The sequence below is a fragment of the Stomoxys calcitrans genome, chromosome 3, assembly GCF_963082655.1.
Source record: "Stomoxys calcitrans chromosome 3, idStoCalc2.1, whole genome shotgun sequence".
NCBI classification, from domain to species: Eukaryota; Metazoa; Arthropoda; class Insecta; order Diptera; family Muscidae; genus Stomoxys; species Stomoxys calcitrans.
The window spans coordinates 28,753,727-28,769,785 of record NC_081554.1 but is presented as its reverse complement, the minus strand read 5'-3'; the positions used below and the strand labels follow the sequence as shown (position 1 = coordinate 28,769,785).

The 16,059-nt window shown below is 40.6% G+C and overlaps 1 protein-coding gene across 1 annotated transcript in view; it reads right to left on the bottom strand.

Moving 5' to 3' along the window:
- The window catches only part of LOC106088855 (uncharacterized), a 111,763-nt gene that overhangs the window by 37,376 nt on the left and 58,328 nt on the right, over window positions 1–16,059 (bottom strand). The window contains exons 8-9 of the mRNA XM_013254558.2: window positions 11,016–11,199; window positions 1,321–1,464 (exon numbers count right to left, since the gene is read on the bottom strand). Coding sequence (XP_013110012.2) covers window positions 1,321–1,464; window positions 11,016–11,199 — 328 coding nt within the window. The remainder of the gene's footprint in view (window positions 1–1,320; window positions 1,465–11,015; window positions 11,200–16,059) is intronic.

Here is a 16,059-nt window from a genome sequence, read left to right as displayed (position 1 = left end):
CATATAGACCGATTTGCCGATAAAGGGTCTGAAGCCCATAAAAGCTTTATTTATTACCTGGTTTATTATTTTAAGCCTGCCGACGTCTGGCAAAAATTTTTTGCTTGTTGTTATTTTTTTTTTCGTTTTTATACCCACCTCCGAAGGATGGGAGTATATTAATTTTGTCATTCCATTTGCAACACATCGAAATATCCATTTCCGAACCTATAAAGTATATATATATATTCTTGACCAGCGTAAAAATCGAAGACGATCTAGCCATGTCCGTCCGTCTGTCTGTTGAAATCACGCTACAGTCTTTACAAATAGAAATACTGATCTGAAACTTTGATCAGATTCTTTTTTTTTTGTCTATAAGCAGGATTAATTCGAAGATTGGCTTTATCAGACTATATCTTGATATAGCCCCCATATAGACCGATCCGCCGATTTTGGGTCTTTGGCCCATAAAAGCCACATTTATTATCAGATTTTGCTAAAATTTGGTACAGTGAGTTGTGTTAGACCAGTCGACCTCCCTCTGCAATTTGGCCCCGATCGGTCCAGATTTGGATATAGCTGCCATATAGACCGATCCGCCGATTTAGGGTCTTGGGCCCTTAAGAGGCGAATTTATTTTCCGATTTTGTGAAAATTTGATGCAGTGACTTGTGTTAGACCAGTCGACCTCCTTCTTCAATTTGACCCCGATCGGTCTAGATTTGGATATAGTTGCCATATAGACCGATCTCTCGATTTAAGGTCTTGGGCCCATAAAAGGCGCATTTGTTGTCCGATTTCGCCGAAATTCGGGACAGTGATTAGTGTTGGGGCCTTCAACATATTTCTGATATTTGGCCCAAATCGGTCTAGATTTGGATATAGCTGCCATATAGACTGATCTCTCGATTTAAGGTCATGGGGCCATAAAAGACACATTTGTAGTTCGAAGTCGCCGAAATTTGGGACAGTGAGTTTTGTAAGTCCCCTCGACATCTTTCTGCAATTTAGCCCAGATAGGTCCAGATTTGGATATAGCTGCCATATAGGCCGATCTCTCGATTTAAGGTCTTGGGCCCATAAAAGACTCATTTGTTGTCTGAAGTCGCCGAAATTTAGGACAGCGACTTATATTAGGCTTTCGACATCCATGTCGTATATGGGTAGTATCGGTCAACCAAAAAGACCAATATTTTGTTTCAAAAAGTTGCCTAATTTGGTTATCATCAATCAGACCATATTTCGTTATAGCTGCTATGGGGGCATAAATTATGCATTTTTTCACCGGTGGTTGGTATCCAAAGTTTCTTATTTCATATGTTGAATATATCGCCTTACCTTTACTGTGTCACCGCTATCCTTTAAATTTTCCTTCAAACGCTCCAATATCATGTTACCCAAAGCATTAACATCTATGTTATCTAAAGGCTTGCTATTTTTGGCAGACGTATCATCACGCTTTACTCGCGCCAAAGAGATAAGCTGTAAAGACACATTATATGGATATTTTTTTTCCACTTTTCACAGTTTTTAGATTTATAACCACCTGCATGCAGGACACCAGAACCATGAGTAGGACAAGCATTTTTATAGAAGCACCCATTTTTTTCCTTTTTTCTAGCTTAACCTGCGTTTCAGATGCTACTGATTTCCTCAATTTTGTGCTATTGCTTCGTGTAAATTTGAATTTATACTAAATGCAAGACTCGTAAAATCGATCTGATAGAAGAAAAACAAAAGTCTCTATGTGATGGCTTTTTGAACTTGAATTTTACAATTTGTCTTAGGTTGTTGTTTCTTTGGGCAATCACAAAATTCTTATCTTTAAATGGCGGGATTTCCAGTGAACTGCTGATTTGTGTTAAATCCCGACCTCGAAAATCTCTAATTGAACGCAGGTTCATTAAAGTAATAAATTTAGACAAATGAGTGAATCACTCATTGCGGGGGCACGCAAATACGCAAATGAGTAATAATAACAAGTGAGTATAGATTAAAGTTGGGCAATGCCGACCTAATGATACCTTACAACATAGGGAATGTAATATACCATGTGTATACCAGTGGATGTAAGTTCTAAGTATGTAGTTTTAAAGACGACAGACTTCTTCTACAATTCTTAAGGTAATGTATGTCCATACTGCAGGATCAAATGACTGTCATTTAAGCCACATATTGGCATGTTCCAAAAATTGTTTTGCCTTTGGGGGTGTTTTGGGGAAGGAGTGATGCCCTTAATAAATGGTCCTTTGGATATCAAATTCGTATTCTACCCTCAAATACCTTTATTTGAGCCCCATATTGCGATGGTCAGTAAAAAATTGCTGTTTGTGGGGTGTTTTGGGAAAGGGGTAGACCCCCAGAAAATTGTTGCCGAAAGTGGGTATCAGTTCTTGCTCTACCCCCAATACCTTTCATTTAAGTCCCACATTGACATGGTCGGTAAATATGGCCGATTTAGGGATGTTTTGGGGAGTGGGGTGGTCCCCTAAACACTAAGCCCTGAAAATATATCAGCAACGTGCTCTATTCTCATATATCTATATATCATTTATTTGAACCCCGTATTGCCATTGAGCTCAAAATTGGATATCAAATTCGTTTTCTAATCTCAAATACCTTTCATTTAAACACCTAATTGCAAAATGCAGCAAATATGTCTGGTTTGGGGTATGGGCCCTAAAAACTACCAATATCGAAATCCACTCACTTTAAGACCCAAATTGTCATGGTGAGCATAGTCTTATTATGAGTCTTATTTGGGGGTTGTAATGGGGGTGGGATGTCGCCTAGGCAGTTGGTGCCGAATGTTGATCCAGATTTGTGGTCTATTCTTAAATACCTTTTATTTAAACCCCATATTGCCAGTCCTGTTGAGGGGGAGTTTTGGGGAAGAGGTACACTCCCAGAAACTTTGTCCCACATTTGGATATCAGATACATATTCTACTCGCAAATACCTTTCATTTGAGATCCATATTGCCATGATCAGTAAATATGTCCGATTTAGGGGTGTTTTGGAGGTTGGAGTTGTCCCCCTAACACTTGGTCCGACATTTGGATAAGACCCGAAGTGTCATGGTGAGCATAAACGTCTTATTTGGGGGTTGTAAAGGGGGTGGGATGTCCTCTAGGCAGTTGGTGCCGAATGTTGATACCAGATTCGTGGTCTATTCCTAAATACCTTTTATTTGAGCCCCATATTTCCATAGTCGGCAAACATGAGCGGTTTGGGGGGTGTTTTGGGGGATGGTGCGGCCACACATTGACTTGGCCTTGAAAATATATATTAGATTCGGGTTTTACTCTAAAATACCTCTTATTTGAGCTCCATATTGCAAAAGTCAGCAAATACTTCCTATATGGGTGGTTTTATGGGGGTGGGGTGGCCCCATAGACACTTTTCGCGAATATTAATATTGAACTCACATAGACCTTTCATTTGAACCACATATTGATATGGTCGTAAATTTGTTCTCTTTTGGGGTTATTTTGGGGAGGAACAGCCCCCAAACCCTTGATCCCATATTAGGATATCAGATTGGTATTCTACATTCCAATACCTTTTATTTAAGCCCCATATTTTCATGTCAGTAAATAAGTCTTGTTTAGGTGGTGTTTTGGGAAAGGGGTGGACTCCCAGAAACATTTGGATATCAGATACATATTCTACTCGCAAATATCTTTCATTTGAGATCCATATTGCCATGATCGATAAACATGTCCGATTTAGGGGTGTTTTGGAGGTTGGGGTGGTCCCCCTAACACTTGGTCCGACATTTGGATATCAGATACGTTTTCAAATCTTAAATACCTTTCATTTGAGTCCCATATTGTCGTGATTGTCCTATGTATGTATTTGGTAGGTTTTGGGGGTGGGGCGGCCCCCTAGGTACCCCATCCGAAATTTGGATACCGTATTTTCGTTTTTAGGTTCCAATTAGAAAGCACACAAAATTTCGCTTAAATCGCACCACCCATCTCCGAGATCTGGCGTTTCTGAAAATTAGGGTAAGGGGGAGAGTACGCCTCCCCCTTCAGAGATTAAAAAATGTAGTACCCTATTTTCACCACGGGCTCATTATGCACCATCTGTGAAAATTTCAAGAAAATCGGTTCAGCCGTTCTTGAGTCTATAAGGAACACACAAACAAACAAACCGACAAACAAATACAATTTCTATATCTAAATCTGAACCGAATTTTAAACAGATCGATTGAAAATTGTTGTTACTACGTCCATGTAAGTGCATATCCGGCGATAAATATGTATGGGTTCTACATTCAAATTTGAACCGATTTTGATAAAATATCGCAGATATGTTAAGATCAGCAACACAACAATTCATGCCAAATTGTGCAGATGTGCAGATCGGTTACAAATTGTGTATATTTCAGCCTTATAAATCGGGAGATTATAAATCGGGCGATGCATATATATTGGAGCTTTATCCAAATCTGAACCGATTTTGATGAAATCTCGCAGATATTTTAGGATCAGTTACGGAATGAAATTTTGCAGGTATGTTAAGATCAGTTACAGAATAATTCATGCCAAATTTTGTGCAAATCTGTTGAAAATGGTAGCTACTACGGCCATTTAAATGCAAATTGGGCGATACATATATATGGGAGCTATATCTAAATTTGAACCGATTTTGATGAAATTTTGCAGCTATGTTAGGATCAGCAAGAAAACAATCTGTGCCAAATTTTGTGTAGACTGGTTGAAAATTGTAGGTACTACGGCTATAGAAGTACAAATCGGCCGATACATATATATTGGAGCTATATTTAAATCTGAACCGATTTTGATAACATTTTGCAGATGTGTTAAGTTCAGCAAGAATACAATCCTTACCGAATTTTGTGCATTTTGGTTGAAAATTGTAGTTACTACGGCCATTTAAGTCCAAATCGGGCGATACATATACAATATATGGGAGCTATATCTAAATCTGAACCGATTTTAACCAAAATCAATAGCGTTCGACCTTGGGCCAAAAAAGTGATATGTGCAAAATTTCGTGATGATTGGACAACAAATACGACCTGCACTTTGATTGCAGGAATGACTAAATTGAATCAGAAAGTGATTCTGAGTCGATTGGTATACTTATCAATGGGTCTAGCTCTTCCCCTTGTTAGCGTTGCAAACAAATGCACAAACTTATAATACCCTGTACCACAGTGGTGGTCTAGGGTATAACTAATATGCCAACATGAGGTTTGACCACAAATATTGCCGGCAAACATTATTACCCAGCCAGAGGTACTTAAACTGTTAGACATAGATGATATAATCTCACATAGAGAATAGCTCTAGTTTTGCTCATTAAGATGGGACATTAGATACGCAATCGAACTTTGAATGTGCAATCTCAATTTTATTTGAAAAAAATTTTTGCAGCAAAATGTTGAAAACCAAAAAGCATATTCGATATAAATAGACCAACGATGCCCAGTGGGATGGAAAACAAAAAAAGGAAGGAAAAAAAAAAAACAAGTAAAAAGGCGTTAAGTTCGGCCGGGCCGAACTTTGGATACCCACCACCTCGGGTATATATGTAAACCACCTTTCATCAAAATTCGGTGAAAATTTCATACCTTATGTCCCATATCAGTAATATCAAAATAAGTTCCGATTTGGACCAAATACTATTAACTATACTAGCTATATCTAAAAATAAACCGATCTGAACTATATACGACACGGATGTCGAAAAGCCTACCATAAGTCACTGTGTTAAATTTCAGTGAAATCGGATTATAAATGCGCCTTTTTAGGGCCAAGACTTTAAATCGAGATATTGGTCTACATGGCAGCTATATTCAAATCTGGACCGATTTGGGACAAGATGCATAAAAATGTCAAAGAGCCTAACACAAAGCACTGTCCCAAATTTCAGTGAAATCGGACAATAAATGCCTCTTTTATGGTCCCAAAACCTTAAATCGAGAGATCGGTCTATATGGCAGCTATATTCAAACCGGACCGATCTGGGCAAAATTGAAGAAGGACGTCGAAGAGCCTAACCAAACTCATTGTCTCAAATTTCAACGACATCGGACAATAAATGCGTCTTTTATGGCCCCAAAACCTAAAACCTAGATATCGGTTTATATGGCAGCTATATCCAAATCTGAACCGATCTGTGTGATATTGCAGAAGTATGTCAAGGGGCTTAACTTAACTCACTGTCCCAAATTTCGGCGTCATCGGACAATAAATGTGGTTTTTATGGGCCCAAAACCATAAATCAAGAAATCGGTCTATATCGCAGCTATATCCAAATCGGAACCGATGTGGACCAAATTGAAGAAAAATGTCGAAGGGCCTAACACAACTCACTGTCCCAAATTTCAGCAAAATCGGATCATAAATGTGGCTTTTGTGGGCCTAAGACCCTAAACCGGAGGATCGGTCTATATGGCAGCTATATCCAAATCTGGACCGATCTGAGCCAAATTAACAAAGGATGTCGAAGGGCCTAACGCAACTCCCTGTCCCAAATTTCAGCAAAATCGGATAATATATGTGGCTTTTATGGGCTTAAGACCCTAAATCGGAGGATCCGTCTATATGGCAGCTATATCCAAATCTGGACCGATCTGAGCCAAATTGACGAAGGATGTCGAAGGGCCTTACACAACTCACTGTCCCAAATTTCGGCGAAATCGGATAATAAATGTGGCTTTTTTGGGCCTAAGACCCTAAATCGGCGGATCGGTCTATATGGCGGCTATATCAAGATATAGTCTGATATAGCCCATCTTCGAACTGAACCTGCTTAAGGACAAAAAAGAATCTGTGCAAAATTTCAGCTCAATATCTCTATTTTTAAAGACTGTAGCGTGATTTCAACAGACAGACGTACAGACGGACGGACATGTCTAGATCGTCTTAGATTTTTACGCTGATCAAGAATATATGTACTTTATAGGGTCGGAAACGGATATTTCAATGTGTTGCAAACGGAATGACAAAATGAATATACCCCCATCCTTCGGTGGTGGGTATAAAAACAAAATTTGGTATGGAAAACAAAAAAGCGGTTATAAGTCATTCCGTTTGCAACACTTCGAAATATCAATTTCCGACCCTACACTGTATATATATTTCGGATCGTCGTAAAATCTTAAACGATTTAACTATTTCCATGTGTCTGCCCGTCTGTTGTAATCACTCTACAGCCTTTAAAAATTGAGCTGAAATTTGGCACAGATACGTCTTTCGATGCACGCTGGTTAAGCTCTTGAATGGGCAAATTCATATAGCTGTCTTATAGACCGATCTTCCGAAAAAGGGTCTGATTCCCCTAAAAGCTTTTTTTTAGACCGATTTCGCTGAAATTTGAAACAGTGAGTAGTTTTAGGGCTCCCAATATTTGATTCAAAACGGACTATATATATATATATATATATATATATATATATACTTCCTATTAGTGTAGGTAAGTTGGGATTGTAAATGGGCCATATCGATCCATGTTTTGATATAGCTGTCATATAAACCGATCTTGGACCTTGACTTCATGAGTCACTAGAGGGCGCAATTCTAACCCGATTTGGCTGAATTTTTGAATGAGATGTTTTATTATGATTTTCAATAACTGTGCTAAGTATGGTTCAAATCGGTCCATAACCTGATATAGCTGTCATATAAACCGATCTGGGGTCTCGACTTCTTGAGCCTTTAGAGGGCGCAACTCCTATCCGATTGGAATGAAATTTTGCATGAGGTGTTTTGTTATGACTTCCAATAACTGTGGCAAGTATGATCTAAATCGGTCTGTAACCTGATATAGCTGCCATATAAACCGATTTTGAATCTTGACTTCTTGAGCCAATAGAGCGCGCAATTCTCATCCGATTTGGCTGAAATTTTGCATGAGTTGTTTTCCTATGACTTCCAATAACTGTGCTAGGTATGGTACATAAATCGGTACATAACCTGATAGTATAGCTGCCAAATAAACCCATCTGAGATCTTAACTTCTTGAGCCTCTAGAGGGCGCAACTGTCATCCGATTTTGCAGAAATTTTGTACAACGGCTTCTCTCATGGCCTCCAACATACGTGTCTATTATGGTCTGAATCGATCAATAGCTGTCTCCCGATTTTGCTTCTTGAGCCCCTACAAGGCACAGCTCTTATCCGAATGAACTGATATATTACACAATGACATCTACAATGTTCAGCATTCATTTATGGTCCGAATCGGACTATAAATTGATATAGCTCCAATAGCATAACAGTTCTTTTTCAATATTCTTTGTTTGCCTAAAAAGAGTTACCGCGCATAGAACTCGACAAATGTGATCCATGGTGGAGGGTGTATATAAGATTCGGCCGGCCAAACTTAGCACGCTCTTACTTGTTTATTCTCTTTAGGCATTTTATAGATTGATTTTGAAAAAGGTACACAAAATATATTCGAGAAAATTTTATAAAATAATTTGTTGGTTAAAAAAGATAAGAATTCTTCAATTGTTTTGAAGTTTCAAAGAAAATTAAATTCAAATAAATGACAAATTGTTTGGAACAAGATAACGCCTGAAACTATGCACTGTTTTCCAATATGGTATGTTGCTTTAATAAATAAATATTTGCTGTTTGATTTTAGTACCGGATAGAAAATCGGCAAAGGGCAAACATAAAACGCAAAAAAGTTACCAGTCCATGTCTGTTTGTTTGTGGTAGTCCTTTGAGTCCTATATGACAGTATTGGTAAATATTTCCGGTTTATGGGGTATTTCAAGGGTGGGAAGGCCACCCAGACAGTTAATATAAGATTCGTGCTCTACTTTTAAATTAATTTTTTATGAGCCCCATAGTTACATGATCGGTAAATAAGTTCTGCTTGAGGGTGGGGTGGACCCCAGGAGCTTTGTCCCGAAAATGAGTATTAATTTCCGGAAAATCAATCCATTTACTCCCCAAATAGCTTTAATATAATAGGGAGGTAATTTGGGATGGGGCGGCTCCCCAAATACATGGCTCTTCGCTTTTATATACTCCACCATAGTATGGGGGTTATACTAATTTCGTCATTCCGTTTGTAACACCTTGAAATATGCGTCTAAGAACCCATAAAGTATATATATTCTTAATCGATCTAGCCATGTCCGTCTGTTGAAAGCACGCTTACTTTCGAAGGAGTAAAGCTAGGCGCTTAAAATTTTGTAAATAGGCGAAATGGGTCCATGTTTTTATATAGCTGCCATATAAACCGATCTTGGGTCTTGACTTCTTGATCTTCTAGAGGGCGCAATTCTTTTCCGAATTGGCTGAAATTTTGCATGAGGTGTTCCGTTATGACTTCCAATAACTGTGTCAACCACGGTCCAAATCGGTCTATAACCTGACAATACTCCAATATAAACGCATCTCCCGATTTGACTTCCTGAGCCCCTGGAAGCCGTAACTTTTGTCCGATTTTGCTAAAATTTTGCATTCAGTGTTTCGTTATGACTTCCAACAACTGTGTCAACTACGGTCCAAATCGGCCTATAACCTGATATAGCTCCCAAGTAAACCGATCCCCCGATTTGACTTCTTGAGCCCTTACAAGCCGCAATGTTTGTCCGATTTGGCTGACATGTAGTGTTTAATTATGGCTTCCAACAACTGTGCCAAGAACGGCAAAAATCAGTCTATAACCTGATATAGCTCCCATGTAAACCGGTCTCTCGATCGTCCTTGTTCGGTTCCAGAAGTTTGGTATGTAGAATTAATTATGCCCTACAACTTAATTTATGTTGTATAAATTTTTAGTAGAACCCATGGTGGTGAGTTCCCAAGATTTGAGACCTTTCCATTTTCCAATACAGGCGCTTCTTACCTGGAGATATCAGACGCTGAACAGCAAGCTGCCCAATATGGATCAGACGTTCTTGGATTTTGGTTCCAATAAATTTTGAAGGTTCCGGTGGATCGGGGAACCAACTATCTATGTCATAGGATTCCTTATGGGGGTTTCCTGCAAGCCCTGCGGTCTCTGCTGATTATTTTTCGCAGCTAACTTTCATATTTGAAGGTCGTTCGGCCATCCGCCAACTGCTGGCCACAGTATTAGACTGAGTTCAATCCTGTTGGCCCGCCTGTTTGTCTGTCTGTTTGTCCGTCTGTTTAAACCCGCTAACTTCTAAGCGAGTGAAGATAGCAGCTCGAAATTTTGCACAAATAATTCCTATTAACATAAGTGGTTATTCTTGTTAGTTGGTGGCGCCACTATATCGCGGAGGTTAGCATGCCCGCCTACGACGCTGATATGATATGATATGGGGCAACTCGATTTATCACCTGAGTTGGATATTATTGAACCCATAACTCAGAAAATACATATAACATAATTTAATGTGAGAGTCCAGAACATTGGGGGAACGCCCCACCCAAAACCCCCATAGCGGGCATAAAGACCGACCGTAGCAATATGGGATTTAAATGAAAGGTATTTTAGATTAGAATACGAATCTGACATATAAATTTTGGATCAAGTGTCAGGTAGCTCGTCCCATCCCTTAAACCACCGAAGCGGGCATAATGAACGATTGGTATAATATGGGACTTATGTTGGACTTATTAGGGAGAAGAGCACAAATCTTGTATTAAACTAAGGAACTTAGTGTCTTAGTGGCTTCTCTGCTACCTATGTGACTACCACGACTACCCCCAAAAAAGGCAAAAACCGACCGGAACAATATTGACTTTTAAATTAAAGTTATTTAAAAGTAGAAAACAAATCTGATGCATAAATTTCGGATCAAGTATCAGGTGGCTAATGAACGACTGGTATAATTTGGGACTTATGTTGTCCTAATTATGTAGTAGAGCACAAATATGATATTAAACTAAGGAATTTAGTGTCAGTGGACCTGAAGGACGTTGTAATTGTCTGTCCGCAGGGCTCCATTTGTGGTCTATTCATTTGGAACCTCATGATGGATTCTCTGCTTCAGTTGTTAGTGCGTTCTTTTAAGGTTTGTGTCAATGCGGATGACCTCCTCATCTTGGTTGAAGGGCAGTCGCGTACTGCTCTTGAACGCCTGGGTGAGGAGGCCATGTGCATGGTGTGCGAATGTGGTGATTGTGTGGGTGTTGAGGTGGCTGCTGAGAAGATGGTCATGATGCTGCTTAAGGCCAGATTGGCTTCTAGCCGACCTCCGCTTGTTAGAGCTGGTCCGGTATCATTACAATTCTCGCCACGGGTTAAGTACCTTGGGATAGTTGTGTCAGAGAGGTTGAGTTTCCTGGCCCACTTGGACCATGTAAGGCAGCGGCTTTCCGCGGTGGCTGTTATGCTTAGACGCATTTTGAGGAGTGACTGGGGTCTGCGCAGGCGTGCTGCACGGACTATATAAACGGGTCTATTTGTTGCCTGTGCAACTTATGGCGCGCCTGTATGGTATCGAGTAATCATGACTGTTCATGGACGTGAGAAGGTGACTTCTTGCCAGAGGTCGGCTGTGTTGGCGTGCGCGCCACTGTGCAGGATTGTTTTTTCGGATGCGATGCCGGTTTTGTTGGGTGCTGCACCTCTTGATTTAGAGGTGATCCGCGTGCAGTTTTGCACAAGGCTTGGAGGGGTCTTTCGGTTGCTGAAAGGGATTGGCTTCCTGATCCGGATCTGGTGAATGGGGATGTTAGGTGGCTTAAGGCACACCTTTTGGAGTGCCTTTATGATAGGTGGAGGACACGTTGGACTGACAGTGACAATGGATGGGTTACTTACCGTTTCATTGGGGACGCGACGTTCGTAGTGGACCGACCTGATTTTGGCTTTGGCATGAGTCTTGGATTTTTACTGACTGGACATAGCTCCCTCAATGCTTTTTTGCATAAGAGGGGCCTGACGTCGACTGCAGGTTGTTCTGCCTTGGGGGGTGTGGTGAAAGATATGGAGCGTGAACTCACTGAGTGCCCGTACTATTTGGACCTTAGGCACTTAGGCGCTATGGGGATTACTTGTAGTGTGGGGTGTGGGATTTTAGGAGGGCCCTTTTAGACCCTGAGAATTAAAGGTAGCAGAGAGGTCCACTGACAGTCCCAGCGGTATTTTACGCAGGTACCTGCCGTGTTGCCTCAATCCTGCAGGTTGGCCAACTTTGCAAGGGGGTTTTAGATAGGAGATGTACTGTGACTTAGTGGAGGCAATCCTTTTACGGGAGATGGTGGGCGTTTTTTGGGCTTCGCACATTTGTTTTTTGAATGCCGTCGTCGCGTTGTTGCCGCTCCAGATTCTGATGTTTGTTGTAAGGCCATGCGTGAGTGTGGCTGTGTCAAATGTTGCGCTGCCTTGTGTGTTATTCGTGGGTTGTCATTCCTGCGTCCTTATGGACTTGAGTGTCCCGTGAGGTTCATTGTGTAAATTGTTGTTCTAACCTATGGATTTGTCGCTTTAGGTACATTTTTTGCTGATCGGATTTTGTATTTATAGTAGGCTTAGTGTAGGTTAGGGTTATTCACAGTTAGGCTTAGTTTAGGTTAGGATTATTGATAGGTCTTAGGTTAATTGATCAGGTGACCAGTCCGGGACTGTTTGGGGTTCTAATGTTAGTAATTTCGGCTACGAGGTCTGACTGGAGTCCTTAATCTGGTACCCCGGGAGTCGGGGGCCCCAGAGATTTCGATCCCAGCCCGACTATGGTGAGATCCCAGTGGGGAGTAATGATGTGACTGTGGTTTGAATCCAAATCGCGGGTAGAGCGCAAGCTCGATGAGGAGTTGCATTGCAACCGGGTGCCGTGACCCATAGGTCGGAAAGAGTTTTAGATAGTACTCCGCCCTAACCAAGGAGGTGAACAGGTCCAAACAACGTGGGATCGAATTGCCACCTACTCATAATTTTGGCTATGTGTGGAGGCGTTGGTAGATGCATTGTATTCACCCGGGGTTAAAAGCCCTACATTATTTAGCCAACACGGCAGGTGCCTGCATAAAACACCGCTGGGAATGTCAGTGGACCTCTCTGCTACCTTTTAATTCTACCCCGAGATTCCAAAATTTTTAAAGACTTTGATCAAAGAATTCGAAATCGTATTCTTCGATTCTTTGAACCGTAGAAGAAGTTGGCTTTTCTTTACATTAAGGCTTAAACTTGATTTGACAGCGCTTCTTGATATGGGAGAAGTTTTCTCTCTGTTCCTTAATGGATTGTACGTGGGCAAATTTGGATTTGCAAACTTTTGTTTGAGCAGTGCTATTATAAGGTTTTTTCAAATGATACTGGAATGCTATATTTAAGGATGATATACGAAGGTTATAGGTGAAGGTCTACAGTGTATAACGCAACAGACTTCAATACTGATATTTTAAATACATCAAATTGGAACCATTAAATTATTTTTAATTTAAGATGATAAGCTTGAAATGGTATGATGTCATTACTATAATAATTGGTCGAACAAATATGACCGCAAGACCATCACACTCATCATTATTTCCTCGAAATATTGCATTTGTCCATATAAAAAAAAAAATCTAAAAAAAAAAATCGATTTTGCAAAAAAATAATGAATAGAATATAACTTACAGTGATTGTTATATTCATGACAAAGAATGCCTATTCTTCCGTGATAAGTTCCCGGCAGTTTATATGAATCAACCCAAACTCACCGTAGCTCAGAAGATCTAACATTTGACCAACAAAACTGAAGGCAGTGTCATTATGTGACGAGAACTTCAATCTCGTTTGGATTGCCCTTAAGTCAAGTTATGAAAATAAATTCCGCTCAGATGGGCAATGTGTTGTAAGGCTACCCTTTGAAGAGTAATTTCCATATATGTCTTGGCCTCTCGAGATGTATCTCTCTTGGACAATATACCAAATCTACTAGAAGTCAAAACGGGAGATCGGTTTATATGGAAGCTATATCAGGTTCTTGACCGATTTAGACCGTACTTGGCACAGTTATTGAAAGTCATAACGGAACACTATGTGCTAAATTTCCTCCAAATCGGATAAAAATCGTGGCTTGTAAAGGCGCAGGAAGTCAAATCGGAAGATCGGTTTATATGTGAGCTATATCGAAATCTGAACCGATATGGCCCATTTACAATCTCCATCGACCTTCATCAATACTTAGTATCTGTGCCAAATTTTCAAGCGGCAAGCTCTACTCGCTCGACCGCTATCGTGATTTCGACAGACGGACGGACGGACATGGCTAGTTCGACTCAGAATGTCGAAACGATCAAGAATGTACATACTTATGGGGCCCTAGATCAATATTTCGAGGTGTTACAAACGGAATGGCTAGATTGGTATACCCCCATCCTATGGTCATGGTTATAACCTTAAGTTTAGACAAAAAATTCAAATTTTCTCATGAACATTCCGTTTTGTAGTTAGAAGATCCATAAACACCAAATAGTATAAATGGGCTCGTTCCTCCACAGACACTCACGCAAGATGTAAAGATTCTTCAAAAACTTCTTCATTATTAAGTTGTTCTTATCAAATTTTCAATTTTGGAGGACAACTTAATCGCCCTAAAAGTCTTATGTATGACAAAAAAATCAACATTAACGAAAACGCATGACATTTTGTCTGCCGAAATAATTTTATGAGCTTTATTTTTTTTTTTTTTGATGATTTTGGTGATATTTTTTGAGACGAATCAATTTTAACAACTACGCACAGAAAAAAATGTTTCAAGGCTAAATTCGAAATAATTTGTCTGATCTGATAACATTTTGAGAGGCTTGGTGCGAATAATCCTAAGACTCTCACCAATAGGGAGAGAGACTTCGTAACTTGGGCTCGGGGATTTGCTGCAAAGGCTACCCCAAAGACTACAAGTCTGGATTCGGAAACTGCACCGCAATCAGCCAAAAGGCTGCGGTCACCTGGAGGGCATCCCATGTCTATAAGAACTAGGGCGAACAATAATAAGATGGGTCCATGAACCTTTGCTAATGTCGTTAGGGACAGTTTGGTGTTGGCAGTTGTCGACAAGGCAGAAGAACAGGGCTGCATACCTGGGGATACTCGTAGTTGGAGTGGGATAGTCAATGAACTATCATCAGTATACTCCGATGACCTTTCGGAATTTCTTGGGTCTCCTCCTGTTTGTGACGATGCAGGCTGGTATCGAGGCCGATACAGACTAATTGAAACGTATCGTTGTGCGCTAAAAAAGATTGATGAGATCTGGCCAGGTGCAGCACTAGATCAAGAAGGAAGATATTCCTTCTCGACCAATGGCGTATGCTTGGAAACCAGGGATTACCCCAGATCCTGAATCCATACTTGGAAGATTAAGAGAATGTAATCCCAATCTTTCAACCACCTACTGGAAGATTAATAGATTTGATAAGGCTGATGGTGACCGGAGAAGACATGCAGCATTCGCATTAAACTCCGTCTTTCACGCAAACCTCAACAAGTCTAAAGGGGTTGTATCCTACGCATTCAACAAGTTGAAACTGAAGGTCTATTGAAGCGTTGGGGTTGGGGTATCAGGAGACGACTCAGCAGTTGTTGCTGAACACTTGCCTGAGGAACTATCGAACAGATCGCAAAAATTTAGCGGATTGCAAATTTTGCCCATGAACATTCCACTAAGGAACAGGGGCAAACTTCTCACTAATCAATGAGTGCAGTCCGATTGAAGTTTAATCCTAGCGGATTGCAGGAGACTGAAAATCCCCCTACCACAATTGAGACAGGAGGGAAAGGCATCGAAATGGGACCCAACAAGCCCTGTGTGGGTGAGTCATCCACTTGAACTGGGCTCAAGGTGTTCGCCAGCGGGCACGAAAGCACGAAACTCAAAAAGTACTTCGACGGCAGTAGCTAATGAAGCATCCGAGAAGGAATCGTCCTCACCGCAAGTGTCCCGTGTTCTTAGGAAGAGTGGTTCCACAGCTTTCTCAACTGCCTCTGGATGCGCACGGAAGCTCATCATGACAAGTTCTAATGAATCTTGTGAGTATAAACTCCTGGTGGAATCAGAAGACGAGGCTAACACAACAGTGATGGAAGTTCTGAATCCTGACTATGGTACTGTTTTTATAGAAAAAACTCCACCATTGTAAGGCCGCTTCGGCGGCACTAAGCGTCCTCCTGATAGCAG